At 40.9% G+C, this 24904-nt stretch overlaps 1 protein-coding gene and 1 long non-coding RNA gene across 5 annotated transcripts in view; one reads left to right on the top strand and one right to left on the bottom strand.

Annotated features, from left to right (window-relative positions):
• The window catches only part of LOC111931304 (uncharacterized), a 57669-nt gene extending 52097 nt beyond the window's left edge, over positions 1-5572 (bottom strand). The window contains exons 1-2 of the long non-coding RNA XR_015290045.1: positions 5430-5572; positions 4618-4748 (exon numbers count right to left, since the gene is read on the bottom strand). This is a non-coding gene — a long non-coding RNA (uncharacterized LOC111931304). The remainder of the gene's footprint in view (positions 1-4617; positions 4749-5429) is intronic.
• A 7678-nt stretch (positions 5573-13250) lies between these two features.
• On the top strand, positions 13251-23564 carry SMNDC1 (survival motor neuron domain containing 1). Of its 4 annotated transcripts, none has more exons than XM_086900350.1 (6): positions 13251-13492; positions 14636-14755; positions 18167-18309; positions 19961-20122; positions 20925-21078; positions 21836-23564. In XM_086900350.1, exons 2-6 carry the CDS (start codon positions 14636-14638, stop codon positions 21971-21973), a joined length of 717 nt encoding a protein of 238 aa, XP_086756476.1. In that variant the 5' UTR covers positions 13251-13492; the 3' UTR covers positions 21974-23564. The 4 variants fall into 4 exon arrangements, with proteins under 4 accessions (XP_086756476.1, XP_086756474.1, XP_023785606.1 ...); XM_086900348.1 differs by lacking the exon at positions 13251-13492 and adding an exon at positions 13830-14005; XM_023929838.2 differs by lacking the exon at positions 13251-13492 and adding an exon at positions 13995-14515.
• Positions 23565-24904: the final 1340 nt, after the last annotated feature.

A 24904-nucleotide genomic window follows, 5' to 3' on the forward strand; every position in this document is an offset into this window, starting at 1 on the left:
AAATTCACATGCCAAGTCAGATCTATCATTACAGAGATGCCTGTGCACATGGACCGTATTCTCAGCTGAAGCAGGATAAATCTCAAAGAATTAATCTCTGTTTTCATACATTTTCGTCTCAGGTAATGCTGTAGAAGAAGTGTTCCTGATCTAGCATTTCAAGATGCTATTGCTGCATCCCAAACAGCAAAACAAACTGTAGTTTACTCTTGTAAACCAAGAGTAATGAGGTGCTGCTCCTCCTAAGGATGCTGCAAAGGACAGAAAGAATCTTTCCGTGTAACCCTTAAACAATCTCAATTTTGCTGCAGTAAATTGCTATCTCCCTTCCCTAATCAACCCCCCAGAGTGGAAGTGCACTTGGTCACCTCCGTGTTTCAGAGTCTAGGAAAAGAGAATGCCTGTTGTGTTGGCACAGGAAGGAGGTGCAGGCAGCCACGCACAAACTTGCTGACCTGGCACAGCATTCAGCTGCAACACACAACTGCTTTCCCAGGCAACTCATTGTTAGCATTTAATTGTGAACGCTGTAGAAAAGGCCAAGGGATTAGGATGGAGGTTGTGGGAAGCAAAGCATGATCTGGAATGCTGTTCTGCAGTCTAGAGAACAGTTGGGTAAAGACAGCAGAAGCTGACTGGGTAAATGGGGAAGGCTGTAACTAGCACCATGCAATATCCTGTCTCCAAGCGCAAGTAAGACTGGATCGCCACAGAAATCAATTTTCATACCTACTCTCACAGCCACTATAAAAAGTATATAAATCACATCAGTAATAAATCATGTAAGGATTGCATGATTGGATTCAGGGGTGGAAGGAGCAAAGGGAAAATTCATCTTGTCCATCACAGTCCTCTTCCTTTCATCTCTGAGGGACCCTTAAGTCCCTTCTAATACCCGCTTCCTATCAGGAGCTGTAACTTACTATGTCACCCAGCTGAAACCCTGCTTGGGACACTAAAAAGTAAAAATATATGCTTCTCAACAGAACTCTCTGGATTATCTAATAGATTTTTAGAAATTAACAATAATAATGCTAAAACATCCAGCAGCCTAATTATCAGGCACTTCTCATTTATATTCCCATTAAATTCACAGCTGCTTTGCAAAGAGACAGGCTGCTGTATGAAGACTGCCTTGTATGCTCTCACCCAAGCCGCTTCCATTTATTCCATTGAGAATGATGACACAAATAACTCAAATGCCTGCTTGGTACTTGGCAGGTGCCATTGGTGCATGACACACTACTTGAAAAGCAAACAGCAGGAACGACATGATCTTCTAAAGTGAAAAAACAGGTCATTTTATTCCTCTCATGGTAATAAAACTGTTAATTTTCAAGTATCCACTGATCTTTTCATCATCCAAAGGAATTTTGCTGTGAGCTAAATCTGCCAGCTTACCTGTCCTGTAAAGAACCATAGCTGAGAAGTGGGGAGCTGTGAACACTGCAACTGCTGTTGAGGGGTGGGGGGGAAGAACTGACAAGCAAGGTGTCTGTGTGGCTGGCACACTGCAGATAGGACCCCGAGGTGTCACAGTGCCATGTTCCAAAACTCACCCAGCTGGGTTCTTTGGCATGAACACCACAAAAAGAAGAAAGAACCTGCAATTGCATTTTCTTGACTTCGAAACATGCTAAATTGATTGAATATGTGTCAGCTTCATGCAGTGAGAAATTTCAGCATCTCTAAAATGTATTTGCAGGTGTATTTCTAATTTGCAAGGACAGTCTCATGCCAAGTACTATGTGGGTACTTACCTGATGACACAAATCTATGGCAAGAACAAGTCTGCATCATCTCAGATAAGAAATGAAGTAGTTTTGCTAGACAGAACTAGGCTGATTTCAGGCAAGATGTTATAAGGAAACACAGAGATGTGTATTATACCTGTGAATTACATAGAGCCTTGGTTCCAGTGCTTTAGCCCTGGAACTATTCGTTGCCTGTAAGGTGGTCTGTCAAAACAAATGCAGTTTTTACACACAAATTCCCTCCCACTGAGATGCAGGCTGGGATTCTCCCTTCTGTTTCACATTTAGCAAAAGACTCTCATTGTAAAATTTTACCTACTGCATATTCCAGCTGGAATAATCCAGATGACCTAAGGACAAATAGTCTAAATAATGAACAGACACCCTGAGATGATTTGTTTTTCTGAATGAACTAATCACACCCTGCCCAATAGCTTGATTGAGTGTCTCCAACAAAAGTGAGAAGCACGACTGACAAGCACAACTAAGACGTTTTCAAGTAATTACATTTTCACAGCAAGCAATTTTATCACCATATAAAATGAAGTTGTTTCTATCCACTCACACTACCCATAACAAAAAAAAAAACAAAAAACAAAAAAAAAAAACCAGGACAAATACAGAACATGTGAAATACTGTTTTTTAGAGCAGCCCTCAAAGGTCAAACACAGCCTTCGTACTTAGCTAATGTTTGTCTAATTCCTGATTTCAGCAAGAAAATGCGTTATTTGGGATATATTTGGTTTAAAGGTTCTCTTAAACAGACTTTTCAAAGCCCGCCATGTGATAGTGAACAAAACATATATCTAAAACACTGAAAATGCTCAATTTCTGAAAACACTGATTGTATTCAAAGAAGAAAAGTTTGTCATGAAAGAATGAGTATGGAAAAATGATGCTGGACTCCAGCAGAATACAAAATAATACAGAAAACCTGTTTGGCAGTATCAATTGACATGAGAGGTAACAACAATGACATGCTTTAGAGTTTTAAGAGTTGTAAAAAAAGCATCCTTATGACGATTAGGGCAGCCACACCGACAGCAATACTCCCGGTACATTTATCTGGACCAGAGGTATGGTGCTACATATTGTGCACAAAGATCTTGAGGCAGGTGCAGTTTATAAACAACAAAACAACCCCAAAATGCAAGATGCAGGCTTCAATAACAAATTGCAGTAAATGCTACAATTGAGCCAAAATGAGAAAGAAAATTTGCACTTATTATTTGAGGGGTTGACTTAGCCAAAAGGTCAAAGAAACCACGATGAAATACGGGAAAGTATAATAAGCCAAACAGCTTTGCAGGGATTTGTGATAGGACCTGCGTGCCTTCGTTCCTGTTTTAGAATAAATCTGATGTGCAGTTTGGATTCAGCCTAGAATTTTGCACGGATTTTTTTGTGAGGTAACCAAACAATGAATAATTTACTTATTTTAACTTCTGTTTCCAAGTCCATCAAAAAACCCTGTGAGTTTCACAGTCTCTTCTAACTAACCTCAGCCAACATACACAGGTTGGTGATGTTATAAACTTGATGAATTATATCTGGTTTCATCACCATGTAGCTCATAAACCACAAAGCAGACCAAAAGCAAGTTTTCCCAAAATAATTTGGAGTCAGGTTCCAGAGCTTCGAGACTTTGAACTTGGAAATCAGGAGCCAAACACATGTGAATTTAAGACAGTGTGTTTACTATCAATGATGTTTCCTCTCTTGTATGGCTATAAATATTTGGGCGGCTTATTTTTGAAGGGGTAAGGAACAGGCAATGAAATTAGGTTCAATGATTCTGTTTGCTACAAGAAGACAAGATATTTTTATTTACAGGCTTATAGCTGAGTGCTCTGGGAGCTCTCCTGATAAATGCTTCACCAGCTGAGTCACAGTGTGCACAGGATTAGTCACGGCTGAGGAAGAGTCCCAAGGTTTCATTTACAGCCGCAGATTTACCTGATGTATATTAACTTCTCCTGTGAGCAGCAGCTCTCTGAAGATATGTGCTTCAGAAGCCTTGGCTCCGTCATCGCCTCCACGTCACCACACCCTCGAAGACGAGGGCCAGAGTGCCAGCACGCACAGAGGAAGGCGATGTCTGCTGGCCGTGTAGAGAAGAGGAAGAGAGGGCTCCCAGCCCGTACATCAACATATGTTCTGTGGGCCTCAGCAGAGCAGAGCATGCGTCACGCTCACTTGACGCTATTTTAGGCGACAATGGGTAAACTAAATGACTTAGCTGAGCGACCCAGCACACCGCTTTCATTATGTGCTCTGGCAGAGAAGCCTGAGCAACCGGCAGTGCTTCTATGCCTGTGAGCTTCTACCCATGGTGTTCCCACTCTGCACATGGGGAGCAAGGACAAGAGGTAAATAACATTGCCCAGGGTTTAATTACAAATCTCTGGCAGAATTAACCCCTATCAATACCTCAGGCATCTAGGTTTCAAGTCACCCTCTCCATGTAATCCCTACAAATCCTCTGCCTGAAAGATCTGATTTAGCAAAGCCTGGCACTTCCATGAGAGCTGGAAATAACTGCCTTCTTTGGATCACCAAACAAATAAGAGGTATCTTTGTTACCTTTCCTCACAAGCTTGAGCAGACTCTGAACATGCATGCATGCACAAGTTGGCTGCATGTCCTCTGTTTGAGAAGCTCACATGAAGCAAAAGGAATCAAACCTGCCCACTTGAGCAACTGTATGAAACCAGAAATGCAGGATTCCTAGATGGCTAAAGAGTGTAACCAACCTTTGAACCCTAAGATAGTTGTGTTTCTGCACCTTACCTCCAGTTTTTACACATATGTTGAATTTAGATAGGGAGAGCCCTTGCACTGGCACCCACATCCTCATACTACCTGTGTGATGCTGCTTTCCAAACTGGTTGTTCACATTCTGCCCAGAGGATCTGTACATCTTGGTGCATCTCAGAGACTTGTCCCCAGCCAAGTGAACGACAGATATACTTGAAGTTTCTTCAAGTGAAAGTCTATCTTAATGAAAAAACATTGGAAAAAAAAGAAAATTGTAAAGTAAAAATTATTAAAACTGCACTTAGGCTATTTTATTACAGAATTAGCGCCTAAATAAACTTATGATCACTGTTAAGTACATTTTTACACGAAAGCAAACCACAGCAAAACTGCTCCATGCTGGCTTGCATTGTTAATAGCTTTGAAGACAACTGTAGAGGTCAATTTGTCTAATGAAAATAAACAGCCCCATGAGACAGTTCTGTTTCTTTTGAGGTGAATATACATTTTATCTAGTTTAGCATGTCCATTGGGTATGTGCTAAACATTGGCTCAATTTTGCAATTTTTTTCCTGCAGTAGAACATAAATTGTTAACTCTCATCTGTAGGTTAAACCATGCCTAGTTTCCTTCCTTCTATTATTCTCTATTCTCCTTCCTCTCTTCCTGTTTCTGTGCTAAGGATACTGACATCTACTTATGACAAAATTTTCCTCCTTGCTCTCAACAATTTCTCCAATAAGCAAATTGCAGCTTTTCAAAAATTTCTCAAATCAACGCATTTTTGTAGAAGCTGCTTTGAGCCTTGACAGAGAATTCTTTAATACCATGTAAATGTAAATACATTGTCTGAAAGCTTGACGGGTTCTGAAAAAGAAGTGAATCAATCTATACTAAACGCTCTGTACTGAAATTACCTGTATTATTAATACAACCGATGACAGGACTAGTCCACAGTGATTTAAAGTTTCAAAACCAGTACTGTCTCCCTTCTCAGATCTATACAGATGCCCCAAAGCAGATTCTTCCCCAAAGGAAGATTAATTCCCAAGTGGTTTCACTGGAAAAAAAAAGGTATTACTATAGCTGATCTAATACCACAGCCACTTTATACCACAGTTCCTGACAAGATCTCCCTCCAGGTTAGCCTTAAAATTATATCACAGCCTAATTTTGTCTTGTTTTACATTAGTCTGAAACCATGCCTAGATTTTATTGAACTTTGATTCTGTTACTGGTTTTACATATTACCCAGATTAAACTTTTAATATGGTCTAATGGTTTGAAAAGCATCATCATCTACTGGTAGGGGGGTTTTAGTGCAATGGGAAATGGAATTAGGAGAGATACACTGATTTAATTGAAGATGCCACTAAAAGCTTTGCCAACTGCAAATATCTTGCCCTCCTGACTTGAGCAGTGATCCTGGGAGGAGAGTGTGGAGCAAACTGTGGTCCATGTACCCAGCAACTCTGTTGTAGAGCAGTCTCTGATACAGAACAGACCTGCTGAGGTACATCACATCTAGGGGTGCGTTTACTGCCTTTAGACCACTAACATCAGTATGATTTTAGGATATGCAATAATTTGATATGGTAATCATGCTGTGTTGTGCCTGACAAAGGAAACACCTTCTCCACCGCTGCAATGTATATTCAAATTACCCAAGTAACTATAAAAGGAGAAATGTACTATGAAAACTCATCTAGATATATGCTAACAGTATTTCCTATGGACACCATTCTGATTTACCAAACAGCTACCGTCTTCTCTCTATTACAATAAAAGGGAGGTGGAGACCCCAAATAAATGTCCTAAATCTAGGAATACTGATACCAGGAGTGTTAGTGAAATAAGTTTGCTTGGAAATATCTCAGAGAGTGAAAAAGGCAGAAGAAAAAAAAAATCCCTGTTAGAGTTTTGCACCATGTTGTCTCTCTGTATCTTAAGATACCAGAGTCATGACTCACTCTGGAGATTTGAATTGCTCCCTGGGCGACATGACCTTCTCATACCAGCTTTGTTCTTCATGCTAGCAAAAATTGGTCATCCACGAATACTGAATGAAGAAACTTCCTTATTAGTCATCTCTGGATCTATAAAACTAATACCGGAAAATGGTGTTTAAACAAGCCCACTGCTGCTTCAGGTACGTGGCCTCCCAACATTTCAAATCTAAAAAGTTTCATCAGGTGTGGGAGGATGGATAGAAATGGGAAAAAAAGTTAGATACATAAGTCATCTGCCTCTAGATAAATCTATGGATCAGCACCTCCTTTCAGCAGTTTGGATCTATATTTAAGTTTTCATGTTTATATGCCTGACTGGCAAATCCCTTGGCAATTTTGAAACCAATGCTTAAAAAAACCCCAAACTTTAAAACCCACCAAGCCTTCAAACAGAAGGCTGAGCTCTCAGTTGCAGTTTAGCTGGTTAGCTGTCCATCCTTATATATGCTGTAAAACACTGTGATTTCTCATGCTCAAGTAAAAGTTACAGATCAAATTCTGCTTCTGAACATAGGAGGAACAGGTATTTGCATATGGTCTTGCCTGCACCCCTCCTGAAATAGTTCAGTACATTCCTGACTTCAGTGCATGAAATTAAAAACTCAGAGCAAAGCACATGCATCTCAATAATTCATGTTACAGGCACGTTGCCTCATTCAAAAGATGGTGCAGTAGTATCAAGTCATGCCCATTATAATGGTCACTGACAAAAAATGTCACCTTGTTCCCATGGACGTTGGTTGCTTTTTTGTTTAAGTTCTCTCTGCTGGTAACAGTACAGGCTCAAATTCCATTGAACTATATATTGTACCCTCTCACCAAATTATGTGGCTAGGATTGACCAAGATGAGGACAAATATCCCCACAATTGCAGAGGACCTAATCAGAATCCATCATCTATCCCTGAGTCAATAAAGTTCTTAGCTGAGTGCTAAATGTTCCTGCAGATCTAAAACTTTGGAAAGACTTCAGATCTATAACTACACTGGAGAACTGAAAGCAAACACAAGCAATCAAAATTGTCATAGAAATCCTCATTCCAGCATATGAAACAGCACGAAATATTAACTACACCTTTTCCTCTTTGCAATTAAAAGATGTAGATAGCACTGCATTTAGACAGTGCAAGATGAGACTTAAAAGAAAAATTAAAAAAAAAAAAAAATCCAACCAAACCCCTCCCATAGATTTTTAGCCAATATACAATAAGTAAAAATTATTCCAGCATCCAAACATGGTGTTGACATCTCTGTGTGAACAAAAATTCAAATCTTGTTATATCTCTAAATTGCCTGTATTTTACTAGATCCTTGGCAACCTGTTATCCTGGTTTCCCATTAAGATGGATACCACAGTATGTTTTTATTAAGTTTAGCATTTAAAGAAATATCCACCAGTGGCTCCATTGTTTTTTCTTTCAGATGACATGTAAGTAGGAACATTGATAAAAATAGTTCTAAATGCTCATCTGATATACTCTTCTTTTATTAGGAACCTCTGCAAAGTGCCATTTGTTGGCCAAGGATCCAATCTGACTTCATCTGTAGACGGCTATAATGACATGCAAGACAATTTCTGTAAGACATTTCAGTTTCATTTTCAGAGGAAACATCTTTAGAAGGATTTCCAGTTTCTCTAAGTGTTGGATCAGCTGTAGGATGTAAGACAACACTTTCTGATTACCAAACACTCTGATTACCAGGAAGAGGATGCTAAACCACATGAAAGCAGTCTTGCTGCTCAAGTAGTGACTAACATGATGTAGAAGGAATGTTTAACAAGTTTGTTCATGCAACAGGATGGGTGAATGCCATCTCTCACCACTACATGCACACTTCAGAAATTCTCTCACTTCAGGAAAATGTGTCTGAAAGTCTGTCAGTAGAATGAAGGATGGAAAAGTTTGGAATAGTGATGCACATATTTTACATTTTATGTAAATTGTACATGTTGTTTATATTGGTAAAGGAAACACATCAATGTGTGTGACTTCTACAGCTACTATGGCATAGTTAACCTTTTTAAAGGTTCATGTACACTACAGTTAGCAAAAATAAACTTATCAAAGTTCAGAAATAAAAATGTTAACTGCTGGTAACTTCTAGGTTCACAGGATGGAAGTAAAATGTGGCATGATGAAGTCAGACTACAATAGTCTTTGATACTGCCCTGATGCCTGTTAATCACAATCTGCTTCTGCATCAGTAGAACTCACTATTTGCCATGAACTCCCTGAATTCTATTTTAGAAAGAGAATTCCTCATTTTCTCACTGGATTTCATTTGATATTCATCAGTACTATGTGGCAGCATTTTTACAGTGTTCATTTCTACAACATAAGATATCTCTATTACCACTTGTTTTAAAGGAGGGCAAAGAAACAAGAGGTATTGAGGTCTAAAGGTGTCCATGTGACTAATTAAAATTTTTATGTTGTTAACTTCAGAAGAGGCAGAAACTCATCAAAACGCTCTTTATAAATAAGTAACACTGTTTCAAATCCCTTCCTATTTTTGACTGTCCCCAAAACTACTCATATTGCCTAAGTAACACTGATCAGGAGTGGTAGCTCTTTCAAGCCAAGATGCTATGAACTTTTAAAACCTAGGAATGTATGACAGCTCATAAAAGCAATATAACCATGCCCATATGGTAGCAAGGTTACCTCCAGATGAATCAGAGCTTTTGTGGTCAGTTCTCGACTACAAGTCCCATGGGGCAATTAGCTCTAAGTTTACACTCTCAGCATTTATTCCATACACAGATCTACATCACTCACAATATGTAGATACTCCTACACAGGAGAATAACCAAATTCTTTACAGGGCTATTCAGTAGCCCTCTTGCAAGGCTCTCTTCTTCTTCTTCTTCTTTCAGCTCACTTTCATTTAAAATTCAGCAAACAGCAGCGCAGGACCCACAAACAACTGCCTATTTTTAACTGTAAATTCTTGGTTACTGTAAATCCTGTGTCCTGAACAGTGCTCAGACCAGGCCTGTGCAGCTCTTGTGGGGGTGGACCACCAAAGATGGATTGCTGGCATGGAGCTGCAGCTGTGGGGCACAGCAGAGCAGCTAACCAGCACCCAGAGGCCACACAGCTCGTGGTGGGCGGCTCCTGACCAGCTGCCGCAAACCCCAGCCAGTGCACGGCACACAGCTGGCAGCAACCCTGTCCTGGGGAAAACACACACAGTCATCACTGCTGTCAGCTGCGCCTCATATCCCCTTCCCTCTCCTTTCATGTGCTCATTACAAGCTGCCCTCTCCCCATGTATACAATACCCTCTTGTTTGTCTACCCTCACTATGCAGGACTTGGGTCTCCTCTCCCCCACAGCAGCCCCACAATCCATCACAGCAGTCCATCTTGTTCCTTACCTCCCAGGTCCCTCCCCACACACAAACCAAAATACCCCCACGCTGTTCCCATTATTAACCTCAAGTTCCTGCTTCCCAAACCTCCCACACTGCTGGCTTGCTGCTTCAGCTCCTCTTCTGATCCTCCCAGGCTCCTCTACCCTCTGCAATGGCCCTTTCTCCCTACTTTCCAGACTTCCCTTATCTTCTCAGCATTCTCGCCACTCAAACACCTTCTGGAGGTAAGGAGTCTCAGGAGCACAATTGCTGGCATCCCAAGAAGAACCAGCATGTGCAGCTGCCTTCTCCTGCAGTGCCCAGGCCTCCAGGGCTGACACTCGTGATGCAGATGGCAGAGCATCTCAGAGAAAAGACTTGGGATATTGCTCCCAGCCGAAGGCTCACACAAAGCTGCAAATTCCATCTGACTGTCTGTGTTGTGCAGGCCTGATCAAGACCCAGCAAACGGACCTTCTGCTTGTGCCAGTAAAGTAAAAGATCACACTGGCAGGCTGTCATTTCCCACGTAGGCTGGCATTCTCACAAGCTGTCAGTTGCAAGGGAATGGAAATCCAAGAGCCTCAAATTCCTCTGCAGTGGAATGACATCATAAAGGATCTAAGTTTTCAGTCCATTCTTCCTAATTCTGATATTTTCTCCTTATCCCCATGCTGCCCCAGCCTGCATCTTATTCTTCATCAAGTTCTGATTCACTTTTCCTCCTCAGTTTTAGTAACTGTGCCTTTTTCACCAGAGACATAATTTCTACAGTAATTCAGAGGACAGAACATGTCTGAACTCTCAGTTTCTTTGCTGAGCACCACAACTTGTACTGATTACCTCTGCTGTAAAGAGTCAAATCATCTTCAGGAATGCACACTCTAGCCGACTTCCCTTCCACACAAACTTCTGTGTAAGCAGGCATTGAAAAATCTGACCATTAGGACAAATTTCAGGAGAGTAAAACAGCAAAAAATGGAGACTTGCAACACACAGAACTTCCCTGAGAGATGTTTAGCCCATGCTTTAAAGCAAAGAGGCGCTTGAACCTCTCAATAGTGTGTGTATTTTAATCAAGTGCCTGGGCAAGCAGCATTTCTTTCTATAACTCAGTTTTATAAGAGCCAAACTACTGAACTGCTAAGTTCAGCCAGACTTAAACAGCCAGTGCAGAAAAGAATCCAAAATCAAGCTGTAGAAATAAATTTTGCAGAAGCAACAACAACAAAATGCCTCATAATGGTAAATATTGCATAATTGCATCTATGGACAAAGTTGACACCTCTGGTTATAATGACAAATGGTAACTCCCTCCCCCAAAATAAAGCAAATTTTGCTTAGAGGCACAGGACAGCTGAACAAAAAAATGCTGCACCTTCAGGAAAACAAAACACCCTGAAAATTGAAATATTAATACAATATTTTCTTATTACAAATTAATATACCAACAACTTTCAAGAGTGACACACTGGGCAATGTCTGCTATGCTGGCAGCCTACCAGAAAAGGATAAAAAGATCCAGTGTCTCCATTCTGGCCTAGACTTGGGTTGCAATTTCTTTCATGAGGACAGACCGGTTTCTTTGCAGAAGCCAATTTTTTGCTAGTGGCTAGGTCTGTGCTGAGTACAATAACACACCCATACAAAGCTGAAAAACAGTACATTAAATCATTTTGACATACTAACATCTTCACAGCATTGGTTGCTGCTCAGCAGTTGGATTTCTGATCCTCAAATGTTTCAGGATTTAACTTCTAGGAATGCAGATGTTGCAGATTTAAAATGTATTTATTCACCAAAGCACATCCATGTTTCAAAGGGCTGTATAGTCCAAGTTACCTTCAAAAACAACTACCTATATATGTTCCTATTATTTAGCCATAAAAATCACGCAGCAGACTGTAAAAAAGAGGTGGAATTGTGGATCTGTAGCAGAGCTGTTTTCCCGAGTAGCCAGTTAAACACGGCTGGCGATGCAGACGTCTTGCGCAGCACCACTACCACCTCCTGGACAAGCCAAGCGTGGCTGCGGATCACTTTGCCTTAAAGGCAGGCAGCCCCTTCCAAGGGATGCTCAGAGACCCCCGGTACTGCAAACCTCATCTTCCCACCCAGACGTGCCATTCCCGGCCACCACCCGGTCGCTCCCCGCTGCCACAGCACAGCCACAAAGGCTCCAGTTAGCCCAATTTTACCTCGGTGTTCCGCAAGTACAGTCAGGTCAGTCAGACAGCTTCCCACTAGGAATCGCAGCTGAAGGCCCCAATGCTAATGGCAACAGAGTTTGTCTTTGGTAAAGGCCAAATAAGTTGCCTTTTTTTCTGTTGCTAAGTTATATATATTGCTGTAAGTAATGCTAATGTGCTACTATGTACATATCCATTCAAGCAACAAACATTTAATGAACTGTAAAACATATTTCTAAAAAAATGTAATCTGTAAGACAGCACAAAGATGTCCTCCTTACACTGCTTTTCCTCAATATAGTATAAAAGAGCTTCTCTAGTCAAACAGAGAAAAAAAGGTCACTATTTTTGGGTGAAGATAAATCCAGTTTTAAGGATGCAATTACTGAGAATTTTCAATTTGTAGGAATTAAAGATCAGTCATTTCAGGATCTGGCTGGTCTTCCTATATATAATATATATAGATTATAATGTCGGTGCCTCTTTTTATATGTCTGCAGACCCCATAAAACTCCATACTCTATTATAAATGACATGCTCGACTATATAACCATAAAATGACTTCAATATTAACTCTCATCAAACCTTTCATAGAAAAAAATATTTCTTTACGCTTGCTCCTGTTGATGGAACCACAGAAGTGTTCTCCTTTTTTGCTGTTGCTACCTTTGGAGATAGCTGGACTGTGGATGTCTTCTCAGTCCCTCTCTGTCACTTCGATCCTACAGATACAGTATAGATTTCTTGTCCTGAAATGTGAAGTTGTAACTGATTGTAATAATGCCCATTCTAACTGATAGATGTTCACAAAGTCATTAGGATTGCTCTGTATTGAAAAATTTGTATGTGTTTTAACAGTTGCTGATCTGTCCACAAAGTTTTATCAGAAAATGTTTCCTTAGCTATTTCTTCTTTATTATTGCATAATAATGAAAATACCAAAAAGTTGCTGTTGCTATTTTCAGTGTTACACTTTGTCTCATCAACTGTCTCTGAACAGTGTCCAGTAATTTCTGTATTTTCATTATCAAATCATACATCAAGGTACAGAAATGTGTTTCATTGCAAGTCAGGATATCCTCTGAGGACATACAGCAAATGTCATAGAACACAGTGGATATATTTTCCTCATAATACATAAACAAAGCCAATGAGTGAAGTCAGCTTCCTGTGCAGCACTATGTGCCTGTGACCATGAGGGACAGGATGTTTGCAGGAGACACTGATACTCTTGTTAATACGAAGAAAATTTTGGGGCATCTGCTTCATTTGGCTGGCTCACAGCTAAATTAATCACTGGCTTTCCACCAGAAATATGTATTTCTTCCTGGGCCAGGCTGGAAGAAGCTACTGAGCTTTTCCCTTCAGTTTCCTCTCCTGTTGCAGGACGAATATTGAAATTTACTCTCCTCTAAATTGTTTGGCAGTAAGTTTTGCATGGTTCTGATGATCAAGTAAATAGCCAGAGGGTGTTGCTGTAGTTGATACTGTCAGGGACAAAGACGTAAGTGAGCAAGCCTGTGGGTCCAGGAAAGACCCCCGGTCCCCTCCAGGAGTGTGTGCTCCGACAGCACAAATCTGACACCATTCTCGAGCTAAGAGTCCCAGCACGGCTCGGCTGGGAAGGAATTTTGAAATCGCGGGCCGGATCCGCCCCGAGGCCCGTCCCGACCCCTCAGCCGCGGCCCCGCCCCCTCGCTGGGGTGTGGGCGGGGCGGCTCGCCACGTGACCCACGGGCCGCGTGACGCGGTCGCAGGCCGGCAGAACACGTGACCGCTCTCGCGAGCGCCGGCGCGCGCCGGCCGAGGCCCCACCCCCTGGCGCCCCCCCACCCCCGGCTGCGGCGGCGGAAGGAGTCGGAGCGCAGCGGCCGCGGCCTGACGGGACCCCGGAGTGGAGCCCCCGGCCCGGGCACGGCCCGCACTCCGCACCGCCGAGGTGAGACCGCCGGATGGGCCCTACCGGCCCCGCGCGCTGAGCCCCTGCCCGCTCTCAGCGAGCCGGGGCCTGGGCTGGGCCCGGCCTGGGCCTGCCCGCTAGCGCGGGCCCTTCCCAGGCCCGTCTCTTGTCCCGCGCTGCTCCGCCCGCTCCGAGCCCACGGGGAGCCCCGGGAGGCGCCGGTTCCCGGGTGCCTCGGAGGATTTCGGTGCTGAGGCTCGCGGTGTGCGGCACCCGGAGGGCACACACCGCAGTGCGCGGGGTTTGCTGGGGACCCGCATTCATTTTCTAAAGAGCCGGGGAGTTGCGAGGTTCGCTCAAGGCCCCGCTGCTCACACGCTGTAAGCTGTGCGTGTACCCTGTTTAAACCGCACGTGTTTAAGCCTTCTATTCTTCAGAAGTCTGCTGAGAGTAGCCGGAACTGCACAAAAATTAAATGAGCGGGTATCTGTAGTCAAATTACTGAACAAATACTCATCATTGAAACTTAATGAGCTGTGTTTCTAGCATGTTAGTAACACCTTTTTTTGTTGTTGTTGTTCTATCACCTCACTTGGACCACAAGGTGTGATTAAAAAGCAGCAAGGCTGTTGTTTTGATGTGGGGTTTGTATGTGTGTGTTCCTTGCAGATGTCAGAAGACCTTGCTAAGCAGTTGGCCAGCTACAAAGCTCAGCTCCAGCAAGTCGAGGCTGCCTTATCTGGCAATGCAGACAATGAGGATTTACTGAAACTGAAGAAAGACTTACAGGTGAGAGCTTGAGGGTAGGTGAAACGTCAGGGCCTCTTACAAGTGTTTTATCTTTCCTAAATTTTTGTCCTACAACAAAAATAGATACTTACTGGGTTAGTTACTTTCATTCCACATAGTTTGATATAGTCATGGTAGGCTTAGTTTAGAAAAACCTAAACTTGGTATAGCCTATTTTAATTTTTTTTTTTTTGATGGGTAAAAAAGATGTACTAAATTATACAGCTAACTCTTTTACTATAATCTTTGGCTGGAGAGGTGAAAGATATGCCAGTGCTGTCTTTACTGTGTGATGGGTTTTAATTTTTTTTCCCTGAAGCATTTCTCAAAATCATTATTTTTCTGTTGCTTTTACGATTGCTGAAGCCTGATGGTTTGGATTACCATGATGTTTTTATTGAGTTCTCAAATAACTTGATCCAGAACCTGCTTGCTCATTAAATGCGTTTGCAGTGTTAAAAGCTTTGGAGCATAGTTCTGTATTCCTTGTGCATCTGAGTCTGGATTGTGTTTCTATACAAGAAAGGAAAAGAGTTGTGTATTTCACTTGTCACAAGAGCATAGTGTATTCCTAACAGCTGAAACCCATTTCTGGTCCTTGGAATGTGGTTTAGTGATAGGAAGGCCACCAGCATAATTTTAAATGCATGAGTGGTCTTTTAGATTCTTATGCATATGAAGACACATTGGCATATAGCAAATCCCAGCAGTGCTGTTAAAATCTGTCCTGAGAGTGCAAGATGCTGCTTCATTTCTGTTGTGGATTGCTTTAGCCATCAGGTGTAAAAATATATAAAACTACCCAGTGCAAGGTTCAGTGACCACTGCTCTGTATGGAAATAACTGTTTTTGGGCTTCAAAACCAAAACACAAGTGGTGCCTCCAAACAGTGATCTTTAGATCCTTTTAAACTGCAAAGGCTTTGTGCCCACAAGGCACTTTATAGATCATCTGAATGTGCTCTGTTGTACACTGTTAAAAGCATGTGTATATTTTTATATTTTTAAAATGCACAGCAAAACCCATATGGGATGATATTTCCGATACCAACACGACCTCGGCTTTGATATGCAGAGATCATTGATGTGAAAGGACAACTTGCAAACTTTTTATTAAAAGCTTTCTGCACAGAATGGGGAAGATCTTTACACTTTCGTCCCCAAAAGGTTTGCTATCCGTATGTTCCACCTTGAAAATGACAATGTTTTGCAGACTTGATATATGCCAACTAAGCAAACAACTGTAAAAGTGGGTTTGATGCGTCAGTGTCCCAACTAAACAGCTTTTTGTCTGTTCAAAAAGATGGTTACTATGTAATTGAAACATCTTTTTCCTATTATAAATCCTGATGCATCTTGTATGCTTAGATTATTCTTGAGTAACAATATTGAATATTAGAAGAAACTGTTACAAGTACTTAGCTTTTCACTTTCCATTCACCAAAGCATTTCTAGGACAGTGTCTGTGCAGCCAAGAACCAAACTTACCTTTTCTAGGATTGATGGCAGTTGTCATCTTCTGTAACTGGAGATGAGATCTGTGGGTGTTGTGCTTTGGAGTGTAGAGCTCTCTTTGGCTTTGTGAAGACCAGTTGGTCTGGAAAAATCTTGGCAAACTACGTAGTGTTCCCTATGGGTCACACCTCCTTATCACAGGGATGTGGCACCAAGCCATGTTGTTCAACCTGTTTGGCTGTACTGAGCTGCTGTGGTAGTCCAAGTCCTGCTCAGAAATTTTCTTGGAATGATGTCTTTTCTTAAAGATTTGAGACTGTCCCGTGGCTTGCAATAAAATCAATCTCTATCTTGTTAGCTGGGCACTATGGTATGTGGATATCAGATGAAGATTTTTTTTTACCAAAAGTTTGGTTATTTTAATAGCCTGGTGTGTAAGGGCCATTCTTAAATTCAGAGGATTCTTGGTAGACTTGCCTGAAACAATTCACATCCAAGTTCTGGAATAAGCCATCTCTGAGGCAAGAATTAGCCAACAGTTTGGTGTTACTGGTAGTTGCAATACCTGAAACACTTGTTTTCAGGAGTGGCTTGTGCCTGATGTGATATATTTTGACCTGCTTAAAACTTGTCTTAAGCCATGGTTTTTCCTGGATTTTCAGAATACAGCTACCTGTATATTGAGGAACAGATTTTGCACCTGGGAGGGAAAATTAGGCTAATGCTGTATGCTCTCAAATTAGGTAACTTGATTAGCAAAATCTGTTGTGCTTTGGCTGTGGTATTGGGAAAATGGTGAGTTAAGTGGTAGAAGTAATTGTGTGTTCCTATGCTCACAGTTGCTACTGATTGTGCTCACTGGAGTACTTATTAACCAGCAGCTCCTCCAAAGCAAAGAGCAAAACTTGTATTAGCTGTTGGAAATTCAGACATTAACATGCTACAACAGAAACTGTTAGGCTATTGATGCTAGTTGTATAGTTTATCAGATAAAAGTGCATTTAAGTTTATGTTATATGAACTTACTTGGGAAGTGCTTACAATCCTTTAGGTTCTTAAGGGACGATGAACAGCTCCTTTACCACATTTTCCTGAGCTTTCTATGCAGGTAGCTGAAGTAAGATGTGAAACAGGGAGAAAAGTTCAGGCACCACCAAGCCTCAGTTGAACACTGTCACTCTCCTCTGACTTAAATATTTACTGTTTGTTAGGAGAGTGACAGTGGTTTGTGCTGAGGTACCCAAAGAACTGAAGAATTTTTCTTCTTTAGGGCTGGCTAAGTTTCTTTGCATTATGCAGAAAGTTTACATGGCTCTTTAGGTGCTGTCTCTTTTGACTATTAGCGCTAGTGAAAAAGAGGTCTTGATTGCTTAGTCATTATTTAATGTAACATTTACAGGAAACTGGGAGAGATTTTTGCAAGCTCCTGCCTGCAAACGAATAATGTGTAAAGGAACTGGGAGACTTTGTTACTTTGTCATCTTGGATTAGCAAGGGTAGGCCTGACCTGAAATCTCAAATCAGGGAATTTAGAAAAAAACAAGCACTTCTATCAAAATGACTTAAGGAAATCAGTTTAGTGTGCACCTGGATGTTTTCCAACAAAATGAGAGGGCTTCGCAGCTTGGAGGGTGCTCTGCCATGCTGACTCTGGATACTACACTTCAGCTAATGAGAGAAATGCCATAAAAAATAATAGGCTACTTTTTGAAAATTTGAGGAGGGCATGGGCAGCTTTACAGCAGTGCAGTGAGGACCATACATATTTTTATCTACAATTTCAATTAATGAGTTTAATTAAATTATTAAAAAACCAAAGTGAGTGTAATTCACATGTCAACAATGAATATAATACAGTAACTTAAAAGCCAAACCGAAAGCAGTAAGCTTGGGGTAAAAATATGCTTGGTAAGAGGAATTTGAAAAATTATTCTTTGTGGGCTTTTGTCTTTTATAGGAAGTCATAGAGTTAACCAAAGATCTCCTTTCAACACAACCTTCGGAAACTCTTGCAAGTTCTGACAGTTCTGCATCCGCCCTGCCCAGTCACTCATGGAAGGTTGGGGATAGGTGTATGGCCATATGGAGTGAGGATGGACAGTAAGTGTAGAAAACTTCTCTAACAGTTACATGAAATAGTTCAATGGTAAGAGACTTTCATTCAGTTTGAATTCACCAGGGTGACTAAAGACAAAAAAAAAATTAAGAAATAAATGTGGTATTAAGTGTTCTTGAACTGTTTATTAAAGGTCTGTATTTTAAATAGCAAAGAAATGGAAGGTATTTTATAAGAACAGGCTTTTTGTCACTAACCATATAAAAGGAGGGTAGCTTTTGTAAATTACTATTTCCTAATGTAATAAATGGCAGACTGAAAGAACTGGTCAGTTAGGACAGTCTTTTGTAAAGCTTTTGGGATGTGTAGTTCATAATTTATCTTTGCATTCATATATATGTGTCATTGATTACTTTGAAGAAAATGTCTTGCTGTATCTCAGTTTGGGCCTCTAATTGGAAATTAATTTTAAATTTTTAATTGAAAATGCTGGATTTGGATATAACATAACTAATTATGCAATGTAACTATAAAATGAATCAACATTTTGGGTTTAGTCTCCTATGTGTTAGCCTGTGTAGTTCTGGGAACCCAAGCAGATAATTCTCACTCCATAAACTTTGAAATAAACATGTAGAAGTTACTTTTCATACTGCAATCATGTAACTGTTGCAGCTTAAAAAAATAACTGTTTATGCAGGACCAATATCCCACTTGTTACCACTTCGAGAGAGGCTCTATTATTCCATGGATGTGCTTCTCTTAACAATGTAGTAACCATGTAAATATTTTTGTATAGCTGTTGATGTCTTAAGTAGAAAACTAATCTAAAAGTGAACAGTTCTTCTGTTTATTAATGAGTAAAACGTTTTTGTGTTAGAACTTAAAAACTGAATCTCCTAGTCTTAGGTCACCATTGGGTCATTCTTTTTGGTGTGATCCCATGGTTACAGGATTAGAGCTTGGGGAAGAGTGTGTCAGAGTGTTCACTGAAGTGCATCTTATTTGACTTAATTGTTCTGCTTTTTTTAGAAAACCCTTCTTCTGTTGCAGCATTTCTTAAGTGAGCAGTTTCATAAAGAGCTAGCCAGACTTTTGAGTTCTCATGTTTTCACCTAACTCAGCTCAAGATGTTGGCCCACTGCAAACACACAATACACTAATTTAGTAAATGTTAACTGGAGTATTGTCTGTGAAACATTTCATTTTTTTCCTCTGTTTGCTCTAGATACATCCTTTTGCCTTGAAGTTAGAAAAGTTATTTTTCTTAATTCTTTGTCCTATGGAGAAAAATGCAACCAAAGCTTTTCACTTCTGTGCTGACATTTTCTAAAAGTCCTCAATTAATTCTGTGAATGCAGTATTTTTTTCTTTTGTTATCCCATGTCCTGCCAGAACTAAAACCGGATCAGGATAGCTGATTAGATTGGCCCCATCATTAATCATTAGTTGTGGTAGCTGTGAGGGCATTGCTTGTTGAAACTAAAGGTAAAATACAGCAGATTCTAGTCTTTGTAGCTGTGTCCCTTTGACCTTAAGACAAGAATCTCTTGTTTCGATTTGTGTATTCCCCCTGAAAATGAAGGCTGGTATCTGCAAATTTTTCACTTAGTGGCATTAGCTGGCTGATGTAAGTGTTGAAGGGCTGAGTATTAAAGCTTTACTCACATGCTTACAGCCATGATATCTTTACAGGTGTTACGAAGCTGAGATTGAAGAAATAGATGAGGAGAATGGAACAGCTGCGGTTACATTTGCTGGATATGGCAATGCTGAAGTCACACCTCTGTTCAACCTGAAGCCTGTGGAAGAGGGAAGGAAAGCAAAAGAGGACAGTGGCAACAAACCCATGTCCAAGTAAGTAATACACAGACAGAAGTCTGAATGCTGCTTTGTGGGTTGGTTTTGGGTTGGTTGTTTTTTCTTTCTCCCTCAGCTATAAAAATTGGTTAATGAAATAGGTGTTTTTTTGGTTTGTGTTTTAGATTTACATTTACATAATATCCTGCTGTGTCTAACACAGGAAGGTATTTGTAAGGGCTGAAAATTTTCTTTTTACTTAAGAAAAAAAATTACGTATGATTCTTTGGAGTTTGTTACAGCCAATGATTCCTCCTCTAAAAGGTTGTTCTGAGGATGCTGCATTGTGGCATAGATTGATTCCAACTTTCATACCTTCCAAGTAAACTTTGTCCTTTTCCTTCCATCCCTGTCCAATAATTGGTAGCATCAGAGTCCTGCAGACCTCCAGAAAAGTTTGGCCTTTTCACTCCAGTGGGTTATTTACATTTTCCAAACCCAAGATGTTTCTGAAATGGAGTAGTGCTGATAGGTCCCTTTCCATTTAGAAATGAATTGCATCCAGTCCCATGGGTTGCTGTGTTTGGCATGGGCTTCTCAGGTGTGCTGGTGGTTGTTGTTATGCCAAATACATAATTAAGGTAATGCTTATTAATGGAAAGATTTGGTTTGGATTTTTAGGTTTTGGGGATTTTTTTTACCTCTTAGAAATGGTGAATATTTACAAGCTTTATTTCTGTATTTTACTTCTGGAAAACTAATGTGCATATCTGTTTTACAGGCAGATTTTAGTTTGTTACTGGAAGAGCCACAAACATAAAATGTGGGGTTTGTTTTTTGGTTTTCTCCTTTTTTCCAGAAAAGAGATGATAGCCCAGCAACGAGAGTATAAAAAGAAGAAAGCTTTGAAAAAAGCTCAGAGAATTAAAGAACTTGAGCAGGAACGAGAGGACCAGAAAGTCAAGTGGCAACAGTTCAACAATAGAGCCTATTCTAAAAACAAAAAAGGCCAGGTTTGTTTACTTTTGTCAGTATGTGAGTAGCAACAGGGCATAGACTTCTGTGCAATACCTTGGGAGAGAGAAGGAGATGCTTAAAGGGATGCAACATGGTGTCTTTGGGATTCTAAAGTGTGCATTTTTGTATTTTGTGCACTTCAGATGCCTGGTTTACTGGATTGTTTTGCTGCTCCTAAGAGAGTGAGCTTGCACTTGGCTGGGAGAGCTGGGCTTGCATCAGTTGCCAGCTGGTGTTTGTTGGAGCCAAGAACCTGAGGGCCCCTCTAAACCTCCAAGTTTGGCTTCTTGTTTTGTTTATGACCCAGCAGACACAGTGCTGAGGACGTGCCTTGGAACAGCAAGTGCAGGGCAAGAAAAGTAGTGAGGGTATAAATTCTTATTCCATTTCTGTCTTGGCTTGACCAAGAGCTGCCAGACAGAGTGGTAAAACTTCAATATTCCTTTTGAGCAACTAGAGATGCCCTTATGAGAGGTAAATTTTAGTCATTATTTGGCTTGACCTGAGATTGTCAGTACCACAGTACATCCAGTACTGAGATGCCAGAAGCTCACAGCCCCATTGCTTCACTCAGTGACAACACATCACTGCTGAGCTGGCCATTAGAAAGTGTGCCCATCTGTAGGGCAAAAGTTGAAAATGTTGCAGCACTTCAGATGGTAATGATTGCTTGTTTTTTGTTTTTTTGGGGTTTTTTTTTGTAAAATCCAGCTAGTAATTATTCAGAAATTGTGTTTTTCATTTTCTTTCCAGGTGAAAAGGAGTATTTTTGCTTCCCCTGAGAGTGTAACTGGCAAGGTTGGCGTTGGAACATGTGGAATTGCAGACAAACCTATGACACAGTATCAAGATACCTCTAAATATAATGTCAGGCATCTGATGCCTCAGTAACAGATGAAAAGAGTGGAACTTCATCTCTGCAGGGCTTTACACTTACCTTTTTATCATTATATTTTTCTAAAAGTAAATTATTTGTTGGCACATAGTGAGTAGTCCATTTTGTCACCATCACTTTGGCTTCAGCTGATTTGAGCCTTAAATCTCCAGCTATTGATTTAAACCCCCCCAACCATTAAACTTTTTGTAGCAGGTAAATGTTCATGAACTGCTGTTGCCTATTACTTTCAAAGCAGTATTTGTCTGCAGCTTTGAATCTTTCAGTCATACCAGTAGTGAAGGGTTTTTTTTTCCCCCTCTATAAAAAGTGGTGGTATAAAAATGGCACTATAAGAGTCTCCCTGTTTTCTGTAGTCACAGTGCTCTCTGTGACACACTCAGCATTGCAGAGTAGCTGCAGCTCTGGGAGAGAGCTTACATGTCACATGGAATTGCTAAGGAAGTTTAAGTAACTCTCTAAGAAATCCACTGCAGATTGATTTGTACAGCTGTAAATGAGGGCAGAACAGGGCTGATAGGATCTTTATTACTAATGATCACTTATGTTTCAGCAACAACAAATTTGACTTAATTCCAGTCCAAATTTTTTGCATTTGAATTTAAGCAGAGGAGATGCTGTTTCTTGTTAGTCCTTTTTCTTTGTTTGTTTTATAAATACTCATCAAATTATAATAGGAAGTTAATGAAATGTAACCAGAAAACCATAGGACAAGGAACTGTACTTCAGAGTCCCCACCCATCTTCAGGGATCAGAGCTGGAGTGTAACTGGTTGTGCTGTGGAAAGGAGCTGTCCTGTCCTCCCTTGTAGATATTGTAGGTGTGTTGGTACATTTGCAGACCTGTTGGTACAGTCACAGCAGTGACAGCTTGTGCCTGGACCTCCATCCAGACAAGGAGAACCACAGCACAGCAGATACAAATGCCTAGATCCCACTTAGTTAGTTGTGAGTGAGTAAAGGTTAGCTGGGAGTTTCTGTCCTTACATAACTGACTGGCCCTAGTGTCCATTGTACCTTCAGCTGTATTACAGTGCTGCTGAGCCCCTTCAATTTTCTTCAGGAATCCACGTGTAAAAGCTCTTGCTTTTTTGTACTCTCTCTGTGATTTGCTTTCCTCTGTTCCTTGTCTTGCACTTACGGTAGTGATGCCACCTCTGAACCCGTAATGTGTTTAAAGAAGTTAATGGGTAGCCCTGTATACAATGTAGATATTATTTTTGTAAAATCTAGGGCTGAGTTAATGGACAAGAGTACATCAGCTATTTCCCCCATTAAATAAAATGTGTGTCTTGTCCATTAACCCCGACCATTATTTCCCTGTATATTATGTTAATGTAGCTCATTTTGTAATTTGTTAACTAGATCAGGTCACGTCAGCAATTGTTGATGCACTGATTGGTGGAAATGTCCATCAGTTACCTGAGTCACAACTCAAGCTAAACTCTACAAGCGGTAGTTTAGAATCCATACATAGAAAAAGGTTCTCCCTATATTGGGAGAAAGTGATTTTTATGAATACAAAGTGTGTTAATTTCAGTTTTGTATGTTTAACTTTTATTAAATAAAGTGTTTAAAATCTGCTGGATATATTTGGTGAAGTGGAATTATTTATGGGGGAAGGATAATAGTAAATCATCAGGATAGGGGTGAGTACAGCACAATCTGCTGGACAGAATATCGTACTCAAAACACACTCATTGCAGGATGAAGTAGGTGTTGCTTAATTCCTCATCTTCACTGGTACCAGGGGCATTAAATTTTCTTTTGCATAGAAAACATCTCACGAGTAAAATAATCTGCTGTTTAGAAAGGGAGTTTGTACTGCAGCCTGCAGCTAGAGAGACATCCCAGCAGTGACATTAACTGGGAGCCAGTCGTGCTATACTGACAGCTCCATGCTGAGGAAGGTCACCTGTCGTCTTTCACAGGTGGCTGTGATCCACTGTCCCTTTCATTTATCCAAAAGAAACATTTTGAAGTCAGAGCTGACACATGCTAAAGCAGGCACAACTGGAGTTTTCAGGAAGCCTATTCTGAACTCCACCTGTTCTTTTAATAGAAAATAGTCTTTGGAAAAGAAGGCTCAGTTCATACCTGACATACACTACATCTGCTTATCTTTAATGCAATGAATACAGTCAATAAACCATCCCAGGGCTATTTATTTCATAAATAAATACCAGTTCACTGGTCCTGGAGAGCAATGGTGTGAGTCATCAGAACACAAGGGGTGTGTGAACCTCCCCTGCAAGGGACAGTCCTTGCTGAAGCTTAAACATCCCTCGATGAAAATTAATCCTTGCTGAAGCTGTATCCTTGCTGTATTAAAATAAAGCTTCATCACATGTCTGCAGCACAGCATTCTGCAAGACAAGATGTTGGAAGACTTGCTGAAGCCCAAACTACCCAGCTCACCTCACCACTTGCTCCAGGCCTGCACTGGCAGATTTCTTCCAGTGTGATAAAAATGAATTGCTACCCACAGCTTTTACAGCATGTTTGGTGTTCAAGATCTTTCCCAAAAGAAGTGACATTTCACGCCTTTGACCTGCATCAGCCAGGCCAGCAGCACTGTGTGACTCAAGTGTTCAGCTCATACGAGCCCACACCTCAAACGACACATCCAGCCTTCTCAGAGGCTGCTCAGCAATCCCCGATCCTTGGCATTTTTGAAGGGGTCTAAACATATGCATGTTGTAACACAACTTTAGTTTTAGCAGCATCTGAACAGAACCCCTCCAAAAAGGTGTTGAGTACCACAGCCACAATACCAATACCCACAGACTCTCTGCTCCTGCCTCTGCCTAACAACTAAAGGGATCAGTCCTCTTTGCAGGAGAAAATGAGCAGAGAAGCAGAGGCTAGGGCTGGTGTATTATTCCCAGTTAAACAACCTGCCTTTCAGTAAAAGGAAAACACTGTCTG

The sequence above is a fragment of the Cyanistes caeruleus genome, chromosome 8, assembly GCF_971803275.1.
Source record: "Cyanistes caeruleus chromosome 8, bCyaCae1.hap1.1, whole genome shotgun sequence".
In the NCBI taxonomy this organism is placed as follows: Eukaryota; Metazoa; Chordata; class Aves; order Passeriformes; family Paridae; genus Cyanistes; species Cyanistes caeruleus.